Consider the following 27055-nt stretch of genomic DNA (forward strand, 5'->3'; position numbering starts at 1 on the left):
TGTAGGACCAGGGGAAGCAACATTGTGGCTTCAAATATTGCATTAAAATGACATAGAATTTACACATATATTCTTATGCTAGGAATATAAGAACCCAAACCTTAAATAATCGGATCTAAATAATTGGGTATAAAACTAAAACAACCCAAGACAAAGTTTGCCTTAAGACAAGAACATTCTTGTCAATCTCGTTCTCGCAGCACCTGTTTTATTTTTCTATTTTGGGACGGCGAGATGAACATCTCTCTGTCTGGATGTAAAAAGGAGAAGGTGCTGGGAATGAGATTGGAAGTTATGTTTTGACTACTGGGCTGAAAAAAGCTTTGCAAATAATAACTATTGACATTTATTTAAAACGAGTGCACTAAATTTTTGAGAATATTGTGGCTAAAAATTCTAAATCAGGAAATTATATCTTTCTAAGATAGTTAACTCCTATATATACGGAGGTGTGGCACTCAAGGACTAAAGTATGCTGATATCAGCAGCAAAAATCTGAAAATCATTAGGCAGAACCACAATTTTTCAAAATTACCCAGGGTTCCTTGACGTTGTCCATCATATTGGCTAGCGCTGAAACTTTTGAACAAGACGCGGTTGGAAGCTAAGGAATCGTGGCTTCGCACTGAAGACATGCAAAGAAATGCCATGAGTGGTTCAAGGGAAAGAAGAGGAAGTCTTAAGTAATTTTTTTTCATTGGATTTGCAAGAATTTCAGGTACCCCACAATGAGAAGTAAAGAACAGAAACGCCTTTCTGATGTCTGATGATGAGGGATGGTCAGATCTGGATAATATTTATTTTGTGATTTTAGGCTACCTATAGCCAGCACTCCAGGGGCACATTTGTTACTAAATAATTAAGTGATAAAGTACAAGAGCTAAATATATTTTTATGTAGCTAGCTGCACAAAAGATTTTTCAAGGCATTCTGTCATTTTAAATAAAGATGGCTACCTGCTAGCTATTTGGACCTTCCATAACAGTGAACAGTCAAGACTTCAGTATATAGCTAGTTAGGTATGCAAGGCATTGCGTGTTGGTTAAATATGTTGCCACGACAAACAGAAACCTATATTTCATAAATAAATTTCTGCAAATGTTCAGGTTTTTTTTATTGAACGGAAACCTATTTTTCATAAATAAATTTTTGTAGATTTTCAGGTTTCTTTTATGAAATAACAAAATTTGGGAAAGTAATATTCACTTGAAGCGGAAAGACCTAAAGTCTCTGTCCAGGTTAAGACTTAGTAAAGGGTAAACTGTGTCACACGGAGGACACTTGTGTAATGTGTTACAAATCCAGTGGAGGGCTTATAGCATTAAAGTTATAATACTTTTTTTATAAACCAACATTCACAGGACTTATGATGAAGCCTATTGTTACTACTGCAAAGCAAATACAGTCATTTTGCATAATAAGTTCCTGTAGATATTCAAAAATTAATTGTGAGTGGTACCAGGCTGAGCGATTAGTGCAAGAAACGTGTTGCAGATCCAGGTGGACAAAAAAATAACTTTCTAACCACTTTGTATTTATACGGCATAAAATTTAGATTATGTATTGGCACTGTGCTTTAGAAGCACATTCCCACTTTCTCTGAGCTAGATAAGGTATTTAGTCCTAAACCTGGGACACATTTTATCTGTTTGAATTATTTTGAATCCTGAGAATCACTTTTAAATGTTTTCTGTGCACATGGCTTGTCAAAATTGATATGCTGTCAAAAACAGTTTATCAGCGTCTCCAAAAATGGCTAAATTCAGGAACTCAGAAACTATGATAGTAGCAAACTTTTTTGGGTTCATTTCATCAAACCAGTCTAAAAACATATAATACTAAGTTTCAAGTCATTATTTTAATTTTTACTGAAGTAATAGGACTTTTACTTAGTATAGTTTTAGCATAGTTTTTTATACTGCTGACACCAAAATGGCTGCAGGGACTAATCGGTTTGAAATTAATTTATAATATTTTAGTAACAACCTTTTTCTCTTTATGTGTTTTTATTTTCCTGCAAAAGTTGTTGCATAGATTATGTATATAAACGAAAAAGTTATTGTGCGACATGGATGTTAAACCTCCAGCGAGAAATTTGAAAACTAATAAATGACAAAATCGCAAAAGTTTATTTTAAAAACTTTTAATTTTTGTTAATGTGAAAGTAATCCACTTGAAAAGGTTTCTGAGGTTTTTTATGAAGAAATCTTCCATATTATATTACCCATATGGGGTAACTTGATGAATAATGAATTTTCCCACAGGTGTTCTAAAATATGTGTAATATAATTTTAAAAATGTGATGTAATTTTCCTCAAGTTTTGACTTTTAACCCAGCTAAAAATCTCAGCCTTGTCCTTTCCATACTTAGTCTAGCTAGCTATAGCAAAAAAGTTTAATATTCAAACTTGACCTATTTTACTGAGTATTAAGTAATTAATAAATGCTACTTTAATCCTAAATCTATAGCTATAGGGTAGCTAAGTTACCCGTAAGAACAACATCAAACAACGTCGAGGCTGTTCTCTTTTGTAAACAAAACCAGTGGTATTTTTGTAATAAGTACCAAATTTTATGTGTGCATTTCTTGCTCTTATAGGTGTAACCAAAGTGCCCTGTATGTAAATCCTAAAAATTTATGTCATTGGCCCACTCTTTACGAATGACACCACGTAACAAGGAAACCGTGCTTTGCTATTTCCCCTAACATATACCGACATTTGGTTGTGATATATATCAGAATTAATTGTCTTTAAAAGCCTTTTTTATATGCACGTTCCTGTTTAGTATCAAGCTGTCGAGCTGTTCGCCATGACCCTTTGCACTTTTGATTTTGGGAGGACGTTCGTCTGTTACACACCATCCAAACATCAGAAAGTGAAAAACAACCCTGAGGATTTGGTTGTCACTTTAATAGTTAGCAATTGTTCAGGCCTCGTCAGGAAGAAAAATGCCGGCGTGCTAGCTTCTCACGTCATGATACTTCTTAATAATTTTGAGGCGTGCATTGTTCGCTCGGCATAATTTTCAATGGCGTGCGATGGCGTGTGCTCATTTTTTTTCATTTTTTTTTCCGAATAATCATAGAACTCGCAACAGCAACACTAATTTAGCCATGTTTTGAAAAGCAGGTAATTTGTTGCGACGAAACTAAAATGTGCGATGCGTTCATTATTCATTATTTTTGAAAAAAAAAATATGTGACGTAGCAACAGAACAAAGAAAAATTATAAAACATGCAAGTTACAGTCATAAAACTCTTTCAGTTAATAACTTTTTTGTAAATATTTTTTTAGAGGTAAATATTTTTTATTTTTATATTTTTCAAAAAAATATATCATTAAACATTAAACTGTTTTTTTCCCTCACGTTATTATTGTTGCTTCGATCTTAAAACATTTCCCCTAAACAAAACAATAACAAGCTTTGTGACGTCCTGTTTCTATGGCGACGTTTTAAAACTATGCAGATTGTTGTCCGAGTTGTAAGGCAATGATTGTTGAAAAGTATTCAGAAAGCACAGTCTGCATGTGGCAATTGATCACCATAACTATAATTAGATATCATGCTGACTCTGTGCTTGCGAAAGAACATGCTGGAAGTGATTTCTGCGAAAGAACATGCTGGAAGTGATTTCATATAACGAAAGTAGCGAAAGCATATGATTTAAAAAAGTAAAAGACGGAAAAGTTGAACTTTAAAATTTATTTAATAATTTCAAAAGAGCAACTAAATTAAAAAAAATTAAATAATGAATTAAAATTAATGTCTTTGTTTTTCTTTAATATAACTCGCAAGTAACATGATATATATTTTTAAAGATTTACTTGCGAGTAGTTTAATTATTGATTACTCTCATTTATTTTACTCGCACTCGCATTGTACTTTCACTCTGAATTATTTTACTCACATTTATTTGTACTCGTACTCTCAAGGATGTGTAGCTTTACTCGCGATCGGCACTTTATATTATTCCTGTGCGCCTTCATTGAACAGAACATTATTTATTTTGGTGTGCGATTAGCGCACACCTGAGGTATTTAGTGTTTTTTTTGGTGTGCGAAGATCGCACAGGAACATTCAAACATGGCGTGTGTGGGCATGTGCGCGTGCGATCGCACGCCATTCCTGACGACGCCTGATTGTTCTGAAGGATATATAACTTATTGACTGCAGAAAAACAATGTCGTTCTAATTAATTATTGTTATAATCTCCTCTCTGATATTTTTTTTCTAGGAAATTAACATTAAAAATCTAATATATATATGTATGTTAAAGCAATGTTACTTTTTAAAAGCAGAAGATATTGTGTTTTTTTCCCACACTTATTTGGCATTTTTTGTCTGTGTAAATCGTAAGTTGCATTATGTAAGCAAATTCGCTTTTTGGAATGCAGGGTTTTTAAAACCATATATATATATCAGATATAAGAAAAGTTTTTTTGAGATTTATTAGAGATCCTCTTTAAAAAATAGCCAGCTAGTTAGCTAGCGTATACCAGCCTAATTACGTAGATCTAAACAAGCAGCTCTAGCGATGATCTGCCAACTCCGCTCGCCACATAACTTCATGGTTTTGGCTATAAGCAATCCTTTGAAACAACTTGGCAAAAATGCTGGTGAACAAGGTGGGCGTTTTGTGCAGGGTGGAACAGAAAAATATTTTATTTCATTTTATTTTATTTTATTTCCGTGATTTACGTCTGTGATGTGTTTTTCCAATGTGAAATCCACTGGAATTATTTCTTAGTCCTATGTTATGTATTTTCTCCCATAAATATATTATAATATAATTATTCATTAATTCCGAAACATTTTCATGCATTTTCAGCCTTGTGAACTCACATCAATTTTGGCATTGATTGCTGACCTTAGGGCTGAGCTACATTGATCCAAGGACATGTTTTTTATGCAGCCCATGTGTGCCAGGGTCGGCATGCTGAGAAAAAAAAATTTATACCGACCTTGTTTCAAAGGATGTAGAAAAAAGGTAAGAAAAAGTTGTCAATGAATAACATGCCTGCAAAAGATATTAGTTGAGATAAATTTTGTAATTTAAATCCCCAGAGTAAAGGAGAATATATTGTGTGCCGACCTGTAAATTGCCTCTAAATTGGCTTTGCTAACCTCATTTTTACTGTAGGTCTGCAATATTGTACCGGCTTTTGGCCGCTGATGTTGGCACTATCGTGCGGACATTCAGTACTTTGGATTCACAGGGCTGTATTTTACAGTAGTATTTCTAATTTTAATACAGCTCAAATATAGAAAGGGTTGAGATTGAAGGATTTTAGACGCCAATTTTGTATGAAATGTAAAAGAACTGAAGTGTTTCATTTTGTCCAATCAAATGGTTTTATATTCTTAAACAAAGCCAAAAATTTTGATTTGAAGAAATGCAGTATATACAGTTTGAATGTAATCTGTCATGTACAAGCTAATACCAAACCTTTGCATCTTCATGCAGTCACTAAATTTTTGTTATATAATTTAATCCCTTAAGAGATTTGTGAGTTTATATTTGCAAGTTTCCAAACAATGCTTTTACAAAGAAGTATTGTAGCAATTATTATAAAGCACATGATTAAGCGAAAAAAAAAATTATTTATGTGATAACACGAATTAGCTACTTTCGCTAAAATAGTTATAATGCAAGTGAAAATCAAGACAGATTATTATTGTCGTAACACCCTCCTTTGTTATGATCTATATTATAATACCCGTATGTGGTTATCTGTCACAGTGGCAAGAAACACGAAATGCGGTTAATAAAGGACGGGCGAATGTGGATTTATCCACAGGCAACCGACTAGTTGTTATATATTTTTAAAAAAATGCTAGTGAAAACCTGATGCTGCAAGACTTTCGAGGATATCATCCATACCATTTAGGAAAAATTATAAAAACAAGGTAGAATATGCTGGTCGTAACATCCTCCTCTGTTATGAATTTTAAATATATGATTTTAATGCTGCAAAAGACTTTGAATATTGTCAACTAAACTATATATAATCCATAAAAACATTTTGCACATAGATTTAAATTTTTTTATAAGACTGCGCAAAAAACATTAAATTATCACTAAAAAAATTTTAAAAATTAAATTTTCCTTTTTTTAAAATTTTTTTAAATTGAAGGAGAATAACTTTTGCTGTATAAATTTCAAAACAGCGAAAGTATAACTTGTTGCATAAATTTCACCACAGCACTTGCTGTTTAACTTTTTAAAACAAAACAGGCATAATCTGTGTAACTTTCAAAACAGCACAAGAATAATTCTTGCTTTTTAACTTTCAGAACTAACAAAACAACTTATAAAAACAAGTTTCTGCATGCAAGTATATTTATCTTTTCACCTTGACAGCTAGTTATGTTTAAATTTATCCAAAACATTATCCTAACATTTTTTTTAGTAAGACAGATTATTACTTTTTTCCTTCGCAACAAAAAATATTAACTGCGTCCCTGATGAGTAAATACAAGGGAAAATATTTTTGTCGCAACACCTCTTCTGTTGTAGGCACAGTCATTAAGAATTCAAAATCGCACTCTTGACATCATAGAAACAAGACTAGACTGAAAACAACAAAGGAAGCGACAATGCTTTCTTAGTCAGTATATGTGAGTAAATGGTTTTGTAATCAACATAATAGAAATACTTTCCTGCTGAAACTACTACTGTTTTTATTTTTTTAAATATTTTATAATAATGAATCAAAATGCACTATCATTTTTGCTGTTGATACAAAGGCAGCAATTTACCATGAATAAGAATTAACTGCAAGTGACTTAATTGACTTGGATGAAGAAGAAGATGATCAGAATACCTATACAACAAAATAATAAAGATTTTTTCCAAATTTTCTATGGACTAAAGTTTTGCGTTTCTCTCGCTAAAAAATTACAATCAACTATAATAAAATAACAGATAAACTTACACACACACATATGTACAAGCACATCTCTCACAGAGGGTATATATACAGTAAACTCTCCAATTAGTGGACACCCTTGGTGCAGTGCTGTATGTCACAACCATAATCTTAAGGGACCAGATTTGCGTACTATATAGTATGCGTTATTCTTTTCTTAAATTAAAGGAGAAGATTTAAATAGTTATTATAAGAAAAGGTATACAGATTTTCAAAAATTATTTAACAACTTAGTGCTAGATTCCCAGTTCGAACGTGGAAATGGTGTCAATCTATAAGAAGTTAGAAAATTGCTGCAAACGTTGTGTTCTTTGTGCCTTGTCAAATTGGACTAAACTTTTGCTGCCCGACTTAACTGAATTTATGTGAACTGAAAACATTCTCAGCCCCAAAGCTTTTTGAGAGGTTTTATCTTGAAAGGTTTTGAATGCCTTAGCATTGTCTATTTAGTGTGAAGTAGGTGGCCTGCAGGATATCCTTATGACTAAACCATAACATCGGAATTGAACTTATTAGGTTTTTGTCCACTAATAATTTCCCAATCATTTTTACATTGTAGCCATAGCTTAGTGGTTGGCGCTGAAGCTTATTGTTTGGTAACTTTGCTTACTGGTTATAACTCTTACACTTCGTGCAGGAGGCTGGGGTTCTTTCCCTCTTGGTGTCATTAAATATTGTTTCAATTCGTAAAATATTGTATTTGAAATGAGTCAAAGTGGGATGGTAGAAAGTGAAAATATTCCTGTAGACCATTCCAAGTTAATGAAAACGGGATCGTAGAAAGAGAAAACATTGCCGTAGATCTTTTAAAAATCTTGAAAATGAGATTGTAGAAAGCGAAAAGGTGAATTGATAAACCGAATATTTTTTGCTAAAATAATACTTGTTTGCTCGTCCCAGGTGTCCTAATTTTTTGCTGATGACCCCATAACTTGGGATCTGCATAAAGAGCTTTTTAAAAAATTTGAAAAGACTTGTTAGCTAACTTTTTAAGCTCTTATAAGTCTAACATCATTTTATACCTCGGGTTCCCTTTTGCGCCAGTCATTTTAAACAAAGCTATTAGTGCATTTCCAGTTTTTGTGAGAAGGAAAGTGTGCCAAAATGGAAAGTGAAACAAGGTAAGTTATCTTTGATAACTTTTTTAACCTTTTAATGTTTTCTTAATTGATAATTTTTGGCGTGCATTGATTATCTAGCCTAACGATAAGCTATCCAAGTTGCCGTATTATGGTTATGACAAGGTAGAAAGTTTGTTTTAGGCTAGTCGACACAGTTGAAGAAGAAAATAGGCAAATACAAAAAAAATCACAAATTATGACATTACTATTAATAAATGTGAAAGCTCACAAAAACAGGAAAGACCAACAAGAAGAGAAAGTATACTTGGTGTCATGATTTCATCATCAAACTCATTAAATTTTGGAACGCTGAGCCTACCTTGTACAAACCAGGCTTTAGATTGAACACTTGAGTGTTTTAAAAAAAAATCGTTGAAATACAAGTGTTACTGGAGTGACCACTGATTACATTACAGCCAAATTGCACAGTATAAGACTTTATTATGGTTCTCGAAGGAATAGGAAACAATCATTAATGAAAAGTGGTAAAGGTATTTGTGATGTTGCTAAGATAACATGCCCTTATTAAACATTCTTTGTTTTTTCAGAGATAGTTTAACATCAAGTCACATCACAACAAATCTATTGGTTCTGCTGATTGCACTGATGTGCTTCCTAAATCAGCAAAACAATTATGTAAACTTGATATTTGTAATCAAGTAGAGGAACGTGAAGATAATAACAAGTATTTGAAAATAGCTCTAAATTACCTGACGCAAGACGAAATAGAGAAAAAAGAAACGTTAATAAATTTTTTTGCACAATGGTTGCTGAGAAGCTCAGGAACATTGAATGGATGGACCTCAAAAACAATTTTGAAAATGGAGATTTTTTCATCATTTTTTGGCTAGAACTTCTAGTACAACCCAGTGCTGCACAGTGAATCATACTTAATTGTGTTGTAATATATATAAAAAATCTTTCCTCTTATCTTAAAAAAATCTCTTCACATATTCAAAAATCTGAAAATACATTCTATTTGCTAAATTTTCTTAACACACAAAAAATCCATTCGCCAACTATGACATCACAGCTATTTGAATAACAGAGAACAGGATTGTAAAAAAGAGCCGAATAAAAAACTTTTTTTTAAAAGGGTTTTTTATGATAATAAATAAAACAATGCCAATAAAATAAGATGAAATTATTTTTTTGATTTTTTATGCGACCACTTCTTTAATCTAGACAACCAAACTTCTTTTTTGATAATGTTTTATACAATGATTTCTGAGAGAATACGCATCATCTGCAACAAAGGACTACTCATCAGTGTGTGGTTGCCAGTATTATTAGTATTTTCAGGTAACAGTTGCGGTGAGGGTAATTGGAAATAATCATTAATTCTTTGAAAGATTACAGATTTTCTGTAAATACCACCATCGCTTATTCTTCCTTGAGCTCCTACTTCCACTAACAAGAATATACATTCCTAGTCCACAAATGCAAGCAAAACAATACTATAACAAGATGCGGAAGCTGCATAAACAATCTTGCTATTAAAAAGGTGGTGCTGTAGATTAGTGGTTATAGCTCTTGTACTCTGTGCGTGAGACCAGGGTTCGATTCCTCTTGACGGCGATTCAACATGGGCGAGTGAATGTTACCATAGCCCCGGGTTAACCCAAGCCATGTGAGGGAAATTGGGCAGATGGCTCACTTTGTGGGCCGTTGGATGTTGCCGGGAGTTATCTAGTTATCTAGTAGAGCGCAGGCCCTAATTAGGTTTGCATAGCTCAAAATGAGCATTAAATACTCTAGGACTCTCCATCTAAGCCATGACCCCTCCTGGAAATAATAGACAGGGTATATCCCTCGATATTTTTGAGGCTAGCCATGTAAAATATGCACATCTATCTATCTATCTATATCGATATCTATATCTATATCTATATCTTAAGATTATCTTATCTTAAGATTATCTTATCTTAAGATTATCTTATCTTAAGATTATCTTATCTTAAGATTATCTTATCTTATTATCTTATCTTATTATCTTATCTTATTATCTTATCTTATTATCTTATCTTATTATCTTATCTTATTATCTTATCTTATTATCTAATCTTATTATCTTATCTTAAATCTTATCTTAAATCTTAAATCTTATCTGAAATCTTATCTTATCTATCAGTGGTGTACTTTAAAGCAGCTAAATGGGGCGACCAGCGATATAATTAAAAAAATATATTTTGAGGAAACAATTTCAAAAATGGGATGGTTTTATGGCACAAACGCTTTTTTTATAAGAATATCAAAATTCAAACCGGGCCTGGTCATTATTTTATTTCTCTATTGTTTTTCATTTATTTTAAACAATAGGCCTACTTTTTAACCTAATATACCAGCAAACAAACCAAGTTTTTATAAAAGCATGATACATTATAACTAAAATAAACAAAGAGGCGGTGGTGGTTATCCGGACGAGTGTTAAGGGCTGCTAAAAAAGGCAAAACGAGGAAAACTGTTGAGTAAGAAAGCTTTAAATAAATTGAGAATAGTGTACACTACATGCTTTTTCCTTTATAAGAAAATGCTTCATAGGAATACCAGGCTGGAATTTTTGGTTAAACACAATTGTTTAAACAATAAAGAAATAAGAATAATGACCTGGTTAGAATTTTGATAATCTTATACATAAAGCACGTAATAGATTTCAAATTAAATATATACGGTGAGTTGATTTAATTTGTCTATGGCTTACATTGGCTGGTATAAAGAAGGGAAGCTGGGAAATTTAAGACTTTATTGTACTTTCTCGAGAAGTGTTAATCCACATGCAAAAGAATTGTTCGTTGTCAGACATCGCGATCATTAATCAATGCAATCATAAGTCCATGTTGTTAAGGTATATTTTTTTACAATTAGGTAAAAATACCTTTTGCAAAACCAAAGTAATTTTAAGGTATACTTTTAGAAGCTTGTAATCCATTCACGGCAACTTTTGCACCACAAGCAATAATATTTATTAAATTGATATGTTTCAAAATAAGTTCCGCACGTGAGAAAAAACCGTTGATGACGTTGCAACTGACCATTTGGGACATAGTTAGTTAGTTATTAGTTGAAACCAATACTATCCTCGCAGGCGAGATAGTGAAAACCCCTGTAGTTGTAATAATCTGAGCCACTGTGACTTGGACGTTTATATGTTTCTCATCTGCATGAATACCTCATTTTCCATATTCAGTTTGCCGTAAATAAAAATGAGGTCGTATTTTTTAAGTGTTGAGCATTATATTTGGGATACACAGAAATAAAGGAAGATAGATTGTTTAACGTTAAAGCCTTATTATTTTAATTTAACTTTTTAGCCAATAAATTGCATTGATAGAAAAGGATGGCACAAGTTTCGTTGATCCTTATTGTGATGACTTTGAAGGAGGTGCAGTGACAGAAAACGGCAAATGTTTGTTTTTAGAAGCTATGAATAGTTAGCTAGTAACTTGTTAAAAAGCACTATTACTTTGATCAATGTTGGTAAAATTAAGATTCTTTATTTTTTAATTTGTAAAGATGACTAGAAAATATCACCCTTAATCAAATAAAGCTTTAGAGAGCTGAATTTTTGCTAAACATCCCTTTACAATTGTGAGTAGCTAGCTAGCCGTACAAATGCTTAGTGAAGTCTTTTTTAAAGAGTTATGCATATAGCTAGCTATTATTATTGTTACATAGCTATACATACAATGCTTTTAAGGCAGAACATCTGATTCTATTTTCACTAAAATGCAGAAAATCAACATTACATTAAATTTTTCGATTTTGTATTTGTGTAATAAGAAAAAGGTTAAGTCTTGTTTTACTGACGTACTTGAATCTTCATTCTGTTTTAAAACTGTTGCCAAATTTGTTTAAAAACAGCCCTCCAAATTATGGCAGCAAAACTGCTTATTTATCCATGGTGTCATTTATGACAACAAAAGGTAAATGTAAACAATAATCTGCCATTATATTTTCTTCATGTATATCACTACTACTTACAATGAAATGGTTGTTTTCATGCTATATATATATATATAAAAACATATTGAAGGCAAAAGATAAAGTATACATATGCTTGAATGTAAATCACGTTTAAACCTATAATTATAAGCCAATATCACTTTTTACAAAAATGTACATCTATTCTTCAATCTTGCTTGCATATACAATACTGGAATCAGGATACCTAACATTAAGAGCACGTATCATTTGCGACACGAACGATCCGCAATCCTATTGTGACCATCGTGATAAAAAAAATGTTAAGGAAGAACTCTGCGATAGTCGCGATGTATAAAAAATAACGATGCTATTGCGATAATCATCATCATCAATCATGACTGTTGCGATGGATTGTGAATAACATTAAAAATAGATAGATGCATATAATCTTGTGTCTTTGTTTTTTTTTTTACATTTATAAATTCTTTTGCATTTTAATTGGAAATTGGATTTTAGAAATGAGGTGACTATAACGTAATTAGTTGTCCTACGGGTAAAGTCGATAGTAGCTTACTGTCGGTGAGATAAAAATAATTTTTTCAAGAATGTATGGTCGAAACAACAACAACAACAACAAAATCATAACAATGGAGGAGGGTGTTACGACAAGGATATTTTTCTAGTTTAAATTTTTTAGTTGTGAAGAAAAAATAATAATAATTTGTCTCACTAAGAAAATGTAACTAGCACTCAAGGTGAAAAGATAAAAATACTTGCATGCTCAAAAACTTGTTTTTAAAAGTTAGGCTTAAGAATTTTTCTTTTGTTGTTTTGAAGGCTATACAGCAAGAATTATTCTTGTGTTGTTTTGAAAGCTATACAGCAGGAATTATTCTTGTGCTGTTTTGAAAGTTATACAGAATACACTTGTGTTGTTTTAAAGCTATACTTGAGTTTTTTTGAAATTTATACAGCAAGTTATTCTTCTCCCACTTAAAATAATGAAAAAACAAAAGTTATTTTGATAAAAATGTCTAGTGTTCTTTTATTGTTTTTTGCGCAGTCTTATAAAAAAATCTAAATTTAAGTGCAAAATCTTTTTACGGACTATAGCTTAGTTGTCAATATTTAAAGCCTTTCGCAGCATTAAAATCATTTATTTAAAATTCATAATGGAGGAGGGTGTTGGAAAAACGTATTCTATCTTGTTTTTATTATTTTCCCTAAATGGTATCGACTAAAATTCTTAAAGTATAAGATTTTAGTAAGCGTAATTTTTAACATACATAATAATCATAACGAAGGAGGGTGTTATAACAATAATATTCTTTTTTTCACCAGATGGGATAAGAAAATGTTTGCCTGTTTTTCTTTGTTTTTCTTTAAAGCTTTTTTGCTTGATATTATTATTTTTTTATTTTCATGAAAATAAGGGTAAAACAACTAATTAAAGGTGCGTAATCACCCTTATCAAAAAAATTTAACATGTACATTTTTTTAAATTTATTTTAAAGTTCAGATGGAGTATGACTTTCCTGGAAATTTGAGGATATAAAACTTACTAGAATTGGAAATAATGGTACTTTAATATCTTAAATTTATTGGTTTTTTTTTCCAGCCTCCGTATCTTTAACGATTTTGTTGATCTCTTATTCCCGGCTTAAAAGAGCAGTCGCAAAATGTTTGTGTGAAACCGTAAACTAACGACCTTAACTTTAAATGAGCACTGAGATAGAGTTCGATAAAATCGCCATTATGGTAGGCTCCATTCACGCTGTTCTTTGGGCTTGTTTTTTCTTTGTAAAACATGGCATCAAAAAATGGCAAGAAATTTTATCCCAGAGTTTCTATTGGAAAGGCACAGAAGAAATGATTTAATTTTCTCTTTATTCTATTCGCTATTTTTTTGGAAAACAGACAAAACAAAACAGAAAAAAGAAATCAGGGCATTGTCTTGTGGTTATTAATTATTATAATTAATGTCACGCTCTTTCTTTTTTTATTAGCATGACCGGGATTATTGCATATTATGAGTAAAAAAGCCAATGGGGGGAGAATAAAGATAGTTAAAGATAGTTGAAGCACTATGGAGGTAATTAAATTTATATAGCATAAAAGGGGAAATTCTGAAAGTTTAGGTATTCTAATTATCTAGATCTGATACTGTCTCCATAAGGAAACGACTAACTGTTTGAACAAGGGAAAATAATCAAAAAGTGAGACAGCTAGCGAGGCAAAGCTGTCTTTAGAAACAACAAGAAGAAGAGGTCGGCTGCAAAGAAGTCTGATTTCAGTAAGTTAAAACGTTTAAATAATAAAGAATAACACAGAAACTTCAATTGATTTATCTGATTTATCATGTTCAGAACTATGTTGATACATTTATATTATTTTTTCTGTAATGGCATGAATCCAGCAACCATGTGATCGATTTTGCTGTGCGTTTATTATCACATGATTCGTGCAATGAAATGCAATGGCGGTTCTATGCGAAGAGATGTTGGGGCGAGTTTGTTATTTTTATGAAACATTAGAACGTTTCCTGGTTGTCAGTTTTCAATAAAACTTTTAGTATAATGTTTTCTCATGTATATCTTTCAATTTTTACAATAAAATAGGCACCTCAAAAAAATTTGCCAACAGCGTGATTACGCGCCTATAAGTTGGAGTCGTCTAAACAAGAAAGAAGCTTATGACGACGAAAATATTTGTGATTTTAAAAAAACAACAAAAAACAATTATTTATATTCCATGGCGCTATTCTCTCACGACATTAATCAAGTGTTATTATAATGTTTAAAATGTATCATGACTGGATTGTGAAAATCACGATGCATCGTGAAAGTCGACCCCACAATGGATCGCGCCTTTCACAATGCTAAAAACTGGTCCACGATGTTAGGTGTCCTTATTTCAGTATTGTACGTGTCTGCAAAACTGCTTTATATGTACTTCTCTAACACTGACAATATAGCTATAATTCCCAAAAATGTATAACATTAAATTTATACCCAAGAAAATATATCTACATTGGCATACATGTTTATGCAGATTCAAAAAAAGATTTGCAATTTGAAACTATTTTGATAAGTAACACACAAAAACCCTTCGTAATCCAACGTGTTAACAAAATTCTTTAATCCACTGTTGTTGTTTTTTTAACTTGGATGTTGTTTTTTTTATTCCTGACAAGGACACAACTTCACATACCGTATTTCCTCTAAAGAACGCAGCGGCGTTCTTTACAAAATGCAATTTTTAGGTGCGGCGTTCTTTAGAGGGCGGCGTTCTTTGGAGGGCGGCGTTTATTACAAAACCATGAGTGAGACAAAAAGCAGAAGTTGACGTTAAGTATTTTCTTTAAGATTAAATATAGATAACAAAAGAATTAAACTATGAAAAGTCTATTAAACAATGTCAATGTCAATGTCGCTATCTCCGTCCGAGTCTTTGTCGATAACATGAAAGGACTCATAGCTTTCATTTACATCACAATCGTAAATTTCAAATGGGTTGTCAGAAGATTGGTCTTCTTCCAATGCCTCAGTTGCTTTTTTCATTAAGGTAGCACCAGATGAACAGGACGATCCTTCTTTAAAACAATGGATTTGTCCATCCTCTGATCCATCAAGAGCTAAATTTAAACCACACGACTTGAAAGATTTGATAATCATTTCCGTGCTCAAGCCATTCCATGCGTCTAAAACCCATTGCACTAGCTTTCGTCGCGATGGAGGTTTCTGGTTTTCTCCTTTTGTGAACTGTTGAACACCTTCAACCATCCATTCGTTATAAAGATCGATCATCCGACTCTTAAATGGTTTATTCCATGAGACATCTGGTGCCTGTATATATTTAGTGCAGCCACCGGGAATTATGACATTCTCAATTCTGCCTTTTGACAATTCTTGTTTCACGGAATCCATCATGTGGCATTCAAATGAATCCCAAGCTAACAAGCGTCGATTAAAGGAAAACTTTCCTAAAAGGTAAAGCTTCTTCTTTTTTCCCCTTTATGGGATATTAACTGCTTCTCCTCGTTGTGCGACATTTTTCTAATGAACTTTCACTTACAAACATAAAAGTCTGTAAGGTTGATATATACAGATTGGGAGCAATTATCTTGTAGTATTGTTTACTGGTGTCAACTTTTTCTTTAAACACTATTAACAATCCAAGGGAGTGTTATTTTCGACGAGATCAAAAGCGCGGAAAATGATTTTGAATATAATTTTTTCTCTATAAGAAAAAGTTCTATTTTTATCAATCGTTGATTGCACGCTCATACGAAATATATGATAGCTACACGTGGAAGTCAGAGATTTGAGAAGAACATGGCTCGAGTGATTCCTAAAACATTTGAAATGTATTTCATCATTAAATTCTCTACAAATATTCGCGGACATCATGTTTATAAAAATATATGGACACCCATTATAGGAGAATCTTTGGTTTGCAAAGAAGACAAGAGAGTAGAGGCTCAAGAACTGGACAAGAATGCAATTGGAACGTACAAACTCATGGACGGCAACGAAACCTTAGTGGGACATTTGCCAATAGAGTTGTCAAAGCTGATATCGTTTTTTATTGAAATTGGAGATAATCATGTAAATGCGACAGTTACTGGGAAACGAAAACGAGAGATTGGTTTGAGTGTACCTGCAAAGTTCATTTGTTTTACATCTAGCAAAAGTTATGCTAAAATTCTTCACGGTGAACTGTTAAAGCGTAAAACTAAATATTCGTATTTGTCATTAGATGTAGAAGAATTTTGTGAAAGAAAACAGATCAAATTCATATAAATACCAACTTTTTTTACTTTCCCTATTAAAATGGTTTTTTTCTAATAAACGCCGCATCTAAGGTGCGGCGTTCTTTGGAGGGCGGCGTTCTTTAGAGGGCGGCGTTTATTACAAATTTTCATATAGAAGTGCCGCGTTCTTTGGAGGGCGGCGTTCTTTAGAGGGCGGCGTTCTTTAGAGGGCGGCGTTCTTTAGAGGGAATACGGTACTATAAAGTTCTTTAAATAACCCCCAGTGGGTCTAAAATGTTTTTTTCATATTGAAAGGGGAGGCTAATTGGAAGGAGGGAGCTTAATTGAGAACTTAGATGGCTATATATGTGGTTTGTTAAACATCAGTATAACTTTTTGCTAACTATAAAAACTGAGGAGAATGGAGAATTGGTTGCAGCCAGGAATAATTCAGAGGCATTATAAACCTCGAGCTACCAGCCAACAGTTCAGACGGTCCAAGCTTGACTGTTAAACTAACCAGCTGAAAATATGTTAATTATGTGATTAGCTGATTTTAAAGGGATGTAATTAAACTCTTACTGAACTTTATAGCAGGCTAGTTACTGATACATATGACTATGCTGGCTAAACTTTTGAAGTACTTGTAATTGGTTTTTAGGACGTTTTTTCCTTGAGAAAGTCTACAGTATCCTTTTATTGTTCAGCCTTATTAAAACCAATATTTAAAGTTTTAAAGTACATAACTGACAAATCTGGAGATGTGCACAGCGAGCCACAAAAAATAACGAAGTTGTTTTAATACTAAAGCAACTTTTAAAGACCATATCTGAAAAAACTGTCAATTTAACTATTCATAAATAATTCCAAATTTATCTTTAATATAAAGCAGGAAGCATTGCTTCACTGCGAGCTCCTGTTTGTTTACAAAATGCTCAACACTTGCCTCGTTTTATAAAGTATAGCCTCGTTTTCATTCATGGCAAAATGGATATTGAAATAGGTTATTGAGTGATAGTGGAAATGTGTACTCTGAACTGCCACATACGGCTATCACAAGTTTCCCCAGTGGCATGGTATTGTAAGGTAATGGCAAGCTTAACTTCTACTAATATGACCTTTCTCATAATTGTGTTGTGTTTAGTGTTGAACAGTGCGACTTAGCCAAACAATTCCTAAAATCAATGTGCTAAAAAGAAAACGCAGAGAAAGAGTTATAATATAAGATTTATCATATCATGTATATGCCCACGGTATTTCAGCACAGTGTTTGTTGTTTAAAACTTTTATTATTTTTACTAGTCAATAAAGCCAGTGGAAAAATCCACTTACGTAGAGAAGAAATTACAAAGAGCCGTCATTTAAATTTTGTAAAGTCAGCACTGTCAAGTTTATATATATAAAAAATTGTTTTAGAATTTTGTTAACCAGAGTAGCATCTATTGTTAAGAGCTTGAAACTCAGATCAAAATGTATATGAACATGTACGTTTTAGGAAAAGTTAAGGAGATATATACCTTTAAAAATTTTGCTGACGACAGCAAAGTCCCCCAAACACACAAAAAATTTTTTTTTAGAAATTTGTATACCTTTTGCCTTCATCGTATATAGATCTTAAAACACTGATAAAGAAAATGTATTGGATCATGTACTTTTGACAAACGGTTGAAGAGATTTGTTGTTAAAATTTTTTTAATGACGTCATCAACCTGTCCATTCCGAAATGGATTCGGGGACCCAGGGTTGGGAAACGTACTCAAATTGGTCTCACGTGGTCCCTGTTACCTACGCGGTGAAAAAATGACTGACGTCACCACCCTGTTTCCAAGTTATTTGGCCTTGAAGTTTTAAATGCATTGTAATGGCTTAACCAATGTTAATATACTTTATTTTGACGTCAATATGATCTTAACATCAAAGTGTGATAAATTACAGAACAAATTAATGGCAAATGTTTTATGGACTTAATCAATGAAAATTATGAAGAATTTAATCCATTTTGCAAAAGTCACACACAGACAGACAGACAGCAGCTCCATATTATTATAGAGACTAGTCCATAAAGCCCGTGGAGAAATCCACTTGGCAGAAGGACAACGAAAAAATAAGTTGTTTTAGATTTTTTGCTGATATCAGCATTGCAGATACAAAAAATATTAGCGTAATTTAGTTTATTTGTTGCCTGTAATGTGTAGAGGTTGAACCGCAAAATAATCTACAGGATCAAATGTTTTCGACAAACGCCTAAGGAGATATAAGGGTTTTAATATTTTGCTGACGTCAGCAAAGACCCGCCCCTAATCCTCCAATTTGTTTTTAAAAATTTGTATTCATGTTGCCTTCATCTTATAGATCTTGAAACGCTGATCAAGAAAATGTATAGGATTATTTATCATTACCAAACGGTTGCAGAGCAATTGGGGTTTAAAGGTTTTTTGATGACGTCATCAACCCGTCCATTCCAAAACCAAATTGGTCCCAGGTGGTCCCTAGTTACCCACGCAGTGAAAAATGACTAAGATCACCACCTTGTTTCCAAGTTATTTGGCCTCAAAGATTTAAGTGCACTGTAATGGTTTCATTAATTTAAATTAAGATATTGAAGTTTAAGTTATGATATTGACATCGCGCCGTAACGTCAGAAAATTTAACATTTGTAATATAACTGTTAAAAATATGCCCGTTACAGACAGACACATACATACACACACAGTCTCTGTATTATTATATAGATACAAGCAGCTACCTTGTGCTTTGATTTTCGACAACAATTCTTTTTCAGAATACATACATGCAAAAGCAAAAAAAAAAATTCAAATGTTTCTGAAATATTTCACTGTGTACCTTAAATTTTCTTGAAAGATCGATAGAATGCTCATCTTCTTTGGAGAAACGATGTACCTTGGTTAGCAACATGGTGTATATCTTGAGTAATGAAGCACTTAATTAGGAAGGTCAACCCTCCACCCCCATTAAATTGTGTACATTAAAGCCTGTACACACCTCATATCACTAGAAGTCACTCTAGAAGAAAAAGTTTGGAAGTGGTTAAAAAAGAATAAACACCTGTACTAAGATTTTGAATAAAACAGCCATCACCAAAGTTATCACTCAAATCCACCAACTTTAAGTCCACAGAACATCAACCTTGTTCTCGCAGTACCATTCTAGCCCTGAAACGAGGTTGCACAGTAGGTTGTGATATCTACCCTCTTAATCAAAAGGCAAAAAAAGTTAACAAGAGTGTTTTGCTAGCTATCAATATATGTGATGCTCTCTAGGAAAATCGACCGCTTCTATTTTTAATTCATATTTTTAAAACAATAGAATTCCGTATTTTGTATTTTCAAAAATACGAATTGCGTATTTAAGAATATGCATATTTTTTTTAAAACCGTATTTCCTATTTTCAAAAAATACGGAATTCATATTAAAAAATACGCATATTTTGAAATACGAATTTTGTATTTTTAAAAATATGAAATTCGTATTTAAAAATACTCGTATTTTGAAATACGAAATTGGTATTAAAAAATATGCGTTTCTAAAGAAACACTGTAGATTTAAAATACAAAGACGTAAAAAAGTAATGTCTGGTTAGGGTTCGTCTCATTTTTGATACGAATTGCTGTATTTCACTCTAAAATGACGGGAAAACATCCCTGCGAAGCTTTAAAGTTGCCATATATCATTCTAAAATGACGAGAAAACGTCTCCGCGAAGCTTCAAAGTTGCCATATTTCTTTCTAAAATGACGAGAAAACATTCCTGTGAAATCATTGAGCCAATTAAAAACCTAATAAAAACAAACTTGTAAAATTGAAAATACGAAATTCATATTTCATATTTTTTTTAAAATACGAAATACGAATTTCATATTTTTAAAAATGAAATTTCGCATTTTTAAAAATACGAAAATTCGTATTACGTATTTTTAAAAATAAGCGTATTTTAAAATACGAAATACGAAATCCGTATTTTTAAATACGGAAAGAGAAGTGGTCGATTTTCCCAGAGAGCATCACATAAATATAAAAACACTTTAGAAAATCAAAAATTGACAATTCTGCAAAAAGGCAACCTCGTTTTAGGGGCATCCTGTTTTAAGGGCATCCTCAACTGTGGACATAATATTTTTACAAGAAGCAGTTTTTGGGGTATTTCCGAAAATGACCAAACGGCATTACTTGGCCATACCCTGCAGCTGTTGTGTTTCAAAATTTTTACTTTGGCTAGGATGTAGGCCGAGTAACCAACACCAAAAATACCCTAAGTTGCACTTTCTACAATTTCCACATTATATGAAACAATTTTTGATCCACAACCCAGACTTCCTGAAAAAACGGAAATTGAGTAAAAAAAATAGTACCCTTAAAGTGTTGCATCTAACCAAAAAAAGAGAACCCAAAGTGTAAAATGATGTTGGACTTCTATTATAGAGCTTAAAAATATTCACACCCCTCACAGGTCTAAAATTACTGATGACAGAAAATATTGAAATCTCTGGAAAAATCCTGTTTTCTACAAACCCAAACAAAATTGCTATCAGTTAATAAATAAAATATAAACTTTTTATCTATCTCTTCCGAGAAATATTAGCCTTGGTAAGCCTATTCACCTTGCAAGCTCAGTCTATACCTGACCTCAGGTAATGTTCTTCGATTTAGATAGAAAAACAGTTTATTTTTTCCTTTTTCTTTCAGGTTGGTGGTTGTTATGAAGCTGAAATTACATCATTTCCAATAGATGTAGTTAATCTGTTGGCACACCATTACTCAGTAATGTGTCCAGAGTTACGAATGACTATGTGCAAAGCATTAATGCTCCTGAGAAATAAAAATTTGGTGTCGCCATTAGAAGTCTTGGAATTGTTTTTTAAGCTTTTAAGAGCCAAAGATAAGTTATTGAGGAAAACGTTGTATTCACACATTGTGACTGATGTCAAGAATATTAATGCAAAGCATAAAAATAACAAAGTGAATACTGTGTTGCAAAATTACATGTTCTCGATGTTAAATGAATCTCACTCCATTGCCGCCAAAACATCATTAGATATCATGATTGAACTTTATAGACGAAATGTCTGGAATGATGTCAAAACTGTAAATGTTATTGTCACTGCATGTTATTCTAAAATAACAAAGGTGATGGTTGCAGCGCTGAAATTCTTTTTGGGAAGTGATACTCCTGAAGAAGCTAAGGATAGTGATTCAGAAAGTGAGGATGAAGAGTTAAAAGCAAAAAAGTTAATGACTGCAAGCCAAGTGAGCAAAAAAACTGGTAAAAAAGCTAGAAAGTTAGAAAAGGCATTGTCGTTGTTACGAAAATCAAAAATGAAACAGAAACCTGTCAGTTTCAACTTCTCTGCTATTCATTTAATCAATGACCCACAAGGCTTTGCAGAAAAACTTTTTAAACAGGTAGAGCACTCTGCAGACAGATTTGAAGTCAAACTGATGGTGTTGAATTTGATTGCAAGACTGGTGGGTCTACATGAATTAATATTACTTAACTATTACCCATTCCTTCAGAGGTTTCTTCAACCACACCAACGAGAGGTGACAAAGTTGCTTATGTTTGCTGCTCAATCTGCCCACGAAATGGTTCCACCAGATGCAATTGAACCAGTATTAATGACTATTGCCAATAACTTCGTGTCAGAAAGAAATTCAAATGAGGTATGCATTACCATACATTTTTACTGTGCTTTTATCTTATGTTAATTACATGCCATCTGCTTGCCTGCCTTCCTGCTTGTGTTGATACTTTTTTATGGTGGTACGTTACTTGCAGTATCAACTCCTGATCTATCTTTCCAAAGTATAACAATGTAACTTTGATCCCAAGTGAGAGCAGCCAAAACTTTTTTATGTTTCTTCTGTAGCTCTTTCTAATCTGTTTTACTTCTTTATTTAGATTTTTTAGAATTTTTTTTTCTTCTTTATCCCCTTTTTATGCAATTTCCTATATTCAAATTTCAAATACTATTTGTAAGTCTTCCCACAGCTATCATCTTTGGTTTGCAGACAGACAAGAATTATAGATATGTGTTTGGAAGTTTAAGCTACCTAAAGGGACCAAAATGTACTTTGTGTTCTATTCTTAAATTAGCCTAGCCGATACACATTACTTATGATTTTTAGCTACCTCTTTCTTATTATTTTTTATTTATATTTCTGTTGAAATTACAATTAGATTTAGTATTCTAAGCATGACAGCCTATATCTTTATTCCAATCAAAGCAGAAAACAATTTATGGTTATAACTTTTCCTAGAGTGAAGAATTACCCAGCAAATCCTTTTTTCAAAAAAGCTTTTGCTATAACAGGGTATTGTTTGAACCATCGCTAAGTTATGTTAAGGTCCATTATCTATCTAATCCACTATTTAGAAATTAAATTCATAACGTAAAAGTAAATAATAACTGTTCCCTCCTTCATGAAAAAGTTTTCTCATCTTTCTTAGTTGTAATCTAGCTGGTAGAGGCTAGATATTATTAACGAAAAAAGGTGTCTGTCCTACAATAGGATTTTTTACTGATTTTGAGCTGTGTTTGATGTAGGTTTAAAGTCCACCTTTTAAAGTCCATCTGTTTCCTGAAACATAAAGTAAAAAAATGAGAAAAGGAGAAAACATTTATTGTCACTTCAAATTACCTGGCCACTGCAGCAGTAATTAAAGTGTTTATTTTTAAATCATATCAACAAATTTACAACATTTTGGCACTAAAAGTCGCCTGTGTATTGGTTGGTTTCTATAGCTTGGCCCGTAAGGGAGAACAAACTTGGGTTTAAGAGTAGCACAAGTTAGTCAAAAAAAATCAATTTTTTTCGATACACGAATAAATGGATCATCTAATTGTAAATAGTTGAGAGTAAAAAGAGTCTGGCCAGCTGCATGTATAGAATGGCCTGTATAAAAATATGGAAAAAATGTAACGTTATCAGACCATTAACCACGTGTTACCACTAGCTAATTATACACTTGATAATGAAACTTTTAAGCCAGATTCCATACCTGTGAACTTGCAGTTTTTTTCTTGTTTTTTTTTTTTGGTTCAAAAACTATTTTGGAAATATTTTGCAAACGCTGCAGTGTTTTGATCAGTGTTAAAATTGAACTTTTGTTAACACGCTGAGGCAAGTAAAGATAGCACACCAAAATTAATACAGGTGTGTGTGTGTAGAGGCATGTGCATGCAATTGTATTCCATTCCTGACCAGGCGTGCAATAACTTGTATTATGGTTGTATATGCAGAATGTGTACTTGTTTAAACTGACCTGTGGAATATAACAGTGTGTTGGCTAGCTTGTTGAACATTTGGCCTGAAAATTCACTATGTGCACAGCCTTTAGTCATTGCTGCTAAAGAAATTTCACCATTTGTTTGTTATTTGATTAAAGCCTAGCTAAGACAATTTTGTTTTGTACCAATGTCATTAAATTTGTATAAAACAAATAAAGTAAAAGCGCCCCATAATTTTTTTATCCTTTGTATACTTAAGTTATTTCATTTTTGATTTTACGGAAATGAGCCTGGGGCGTTGCTTAATCACTATAATGGAAATGAAGAGTATTGTTGAACTGCTGGAACTCTTTGTCTGCATTTCAACTAGTTTTGTTCAACTGGTAACCAGTTGTTAGGCCATGAAAAAATTCTCAGTAAATTTTGTTGATGCTTCTTTTAAATTGTTAAAATAAATGAAAAGCCTTAAAAGTAACTTGACAGAACTGATAAAATTAAATAAAAGTATTGACAAAACACTGGACCGCTTGTTGCATCTGAAAATCACAAGATTTTTTCATAAATTCGTTATTTGAAGTTTTGACATCTTCCATCCTCTCTTAAAAAACGTACTTATTTTTTAACTTGCACTTTCTCATAGACAGACAATCAGAATTATTCATGTAGAGATGTAGCTGTTGCTCATTCAGGATTTTTTAAAAAGGCAAGCAATAGCACACACCCCACACATGCAAATTCATTAGCCCAGATTTTTTTTGAAAGTTGACCAATGTAGTTTGCCTAGAGGTTTGTTTAAAACTGATATATCCTGTAGGTAAGAACTATGATGAATTGCTGACAGGCACTTTATTTTACACAGACAGACAATCAGCTCTTTATGACTTCACTAAAGGTGTAAATTTGCCACAATATATTTTAGAAATTTGACATTTATAATGTTATTTACACAGTTTAGAGAATCTAGAAAATTTGGAGATAGTAATTGATTTACAGAAATTGCCATTTTAAATTTGATTTGTGACAGCACAATTGTAGCTATTCTCTCACTATAAACATGTCGTTGGACACACTTAAAAAATACTTGTAATAGACACAACTTAAAAAATTCTTGTAATGGACACAGTTTTACAAAAGCAAAATGTACAGGAGATAATAGAGTCTTCAAGCCTATTCTTGCAAAACCGAGGGCAGGTATTACTTGCTACTTGCTCTGTTGTACAAGAGAGAACTTTGAGTAGTATTTATCCTGAACCAATTTTTTAATTGATATGCAAGGATAGGATTTGTAGTGACTTTATTCTTAAGTAGATTGGTCTTCCACAATAATGTTTCAGCATTGTCCAATACTGCTGTTGACTCCAGACACTGTTTACAGAAAAATCCAGAAATATGGACAGCCCTTTGAATCGGAGACGTCATTCAGCTTTTGCTGTCGTAAATGTCGTAGAGGCACATCCTTATGACGGCAAAATTTAGCTGTAGGGATTTTTACATCACACATAAATATACATAGTAACTTTTCCCTGGTTTTTATAAAAAAAACAAGACTTCGTTAAAAAACATACTGCACCAGCAAGATAAAGGCACCCTTGTTTTGGCATTGAGAACAAGCATGGTATAAGTCCCAGTTATCTTCAAAGCTGGGGATTTTACCCCATGTATGATAATTTTGTAAGTGGAATCATTAATTAAACTTTGGAACTACTTGTCAAATAAAAAAAATGTAAATTGAATTAGGGAAAGTTGAATAGTGACTTATGGTGACAACATTGATAAAAATCATTACTTATAATAATATATTTATTTTTCAGTTATTTTATTAATGTTTTCAAATCTGACCATTGTAAGAACGTTATTTTCTAAATACTAGCGATTTTATCCTAACAAATGTGATGACCACGCGCTATGGTGGTGGTGAACACGTATTCTCTGAACCATACTTAAAGGATTACTTTTTTCAAAACATTTAAAATTTGAAATTATTAAAGAAGAAAAACGGTTTGAAAGTATTAAAGTTTAATGCCACAGAAAAACTGCATTTAATTAAATAATTTTTAGCTCTTTCTACATTGATTTAATTTCACCACAAATGGTTATGAACTGTTTTTAATGATATAGTTAAAGTGCAAAAGACGTAGTTACTTTATTTTTCGCTAGGAGCTTTTAATGTTATATTGCTGTATTGGGTATTGCTGAGAAGGCAATCGAACTATACTCTAGAAAAAAACAATTTCTATTTTCTTTATTGTTGGTTTCTTTTTCAGGTGTTTGATACTCTTAATTTTGAAATCATGATTTTAGTTTTGCTGTCAAAGCTAACCTTAATGTTGGTAAAATTTGCTGTTGAGCATTTTTGTTAATTCAGAGGGCTGTATAGGATTTTGATATAGTTTTTGTTCAGATATACCTACTTACCAAAATCTGTGTCTCTCTATTGCACCATCAAAGTTTTTATTATTTTGCACATACACATCAATTGTTATTGACACCCTATTTAAAGCTTCTTAGAATCCTCTTTTGGATGTTTTTTTGCACCTGATATTCTTTGCAGAAATTTCATAACATCAATGACATGATATTCTGACCAATAATTATTTTCCACCCGACTTGACAATTTTCTTTCAGAGCAGTTATTCGAATAATAACATTACATCTTTGCTTAATTTTAAAGCAGATGAGTTAGTTTTGTGGTGTTTCCAGGCTTAAAAGCTACATAATATTGCCATGATCATTTAGATCACACTTTTTGCTGTGGATTTATTCCAATGCGAAATCATCAAAGATGAGAAAAGTCTCAAATCACAGATAACGAGGGGTTAAACTTTGTTCTTACATTTAAAAAATAAGATTGTGTAAAACTTTAAACTGTTTATACAATGCTATATTTTGTCCAAGAATAAAAAGTTGCAAAGATAAAAGGTCAGCTTATGGTCCAGCTTTTAAAATTTGTGTGTTGAATAAACACCATTGTGTAAATAATTTCTGCAAAAAAATTTTTTAAAATTCTTATTACAAATTATATAAATGTCTATCAAAGTTTAGGATTGTTACTGTTTTTTTTTTTCCAACAACACCATCT

At 32.4% G+C, this 27055-nt stretch overlaps 1 protein-coding gene across 2 annotated transcripts in view; it reads left to right on the forward strand.

Moving 5' to 3' along the window:
• LOC130647221 (protein SDA1 homolog) overlaps window positions 1-27055 on the forward strand; it is a 50843-nt gene that overhangs the window by 2313 nt on the left and 21475 nt on the right. Inside the window, exons 2-3 of one of the 2 annotated variants that reach the window (XM_057453002.1) lie at window positions 21434-22150; window positions 22262-22408. In XM_057453002.1, coding sequence (XP_057308985.1) covers window positions 21434-22150; window positions 22262-22408 — 864 coding nt within the window. Of the gene's footprint in view, window positions 1-21433; window positions 22409-27055 lie in introns of both variants that reach the window. The other variant, XM_057453001.1, reaches the window with a different exon arrangement.

Source organism: Hydractinia symbiolongicarpus, chromosome 6 (genome assembly GCF_029227915.1).
Source record: "Hydractinia symbiolongicarpus strain clone_291-10 chromosome 6, HSymV2.1, whole genome shotgun sequence".
NCBI classification, from domain to species: domain Eukaryota; kingdom Metazoa; phylum Cnidaria; class Hydrozoa; order Anthoathecata; family Hydractiniidae; genus Hydractinia; species Hydractinia symbiolongicarpus.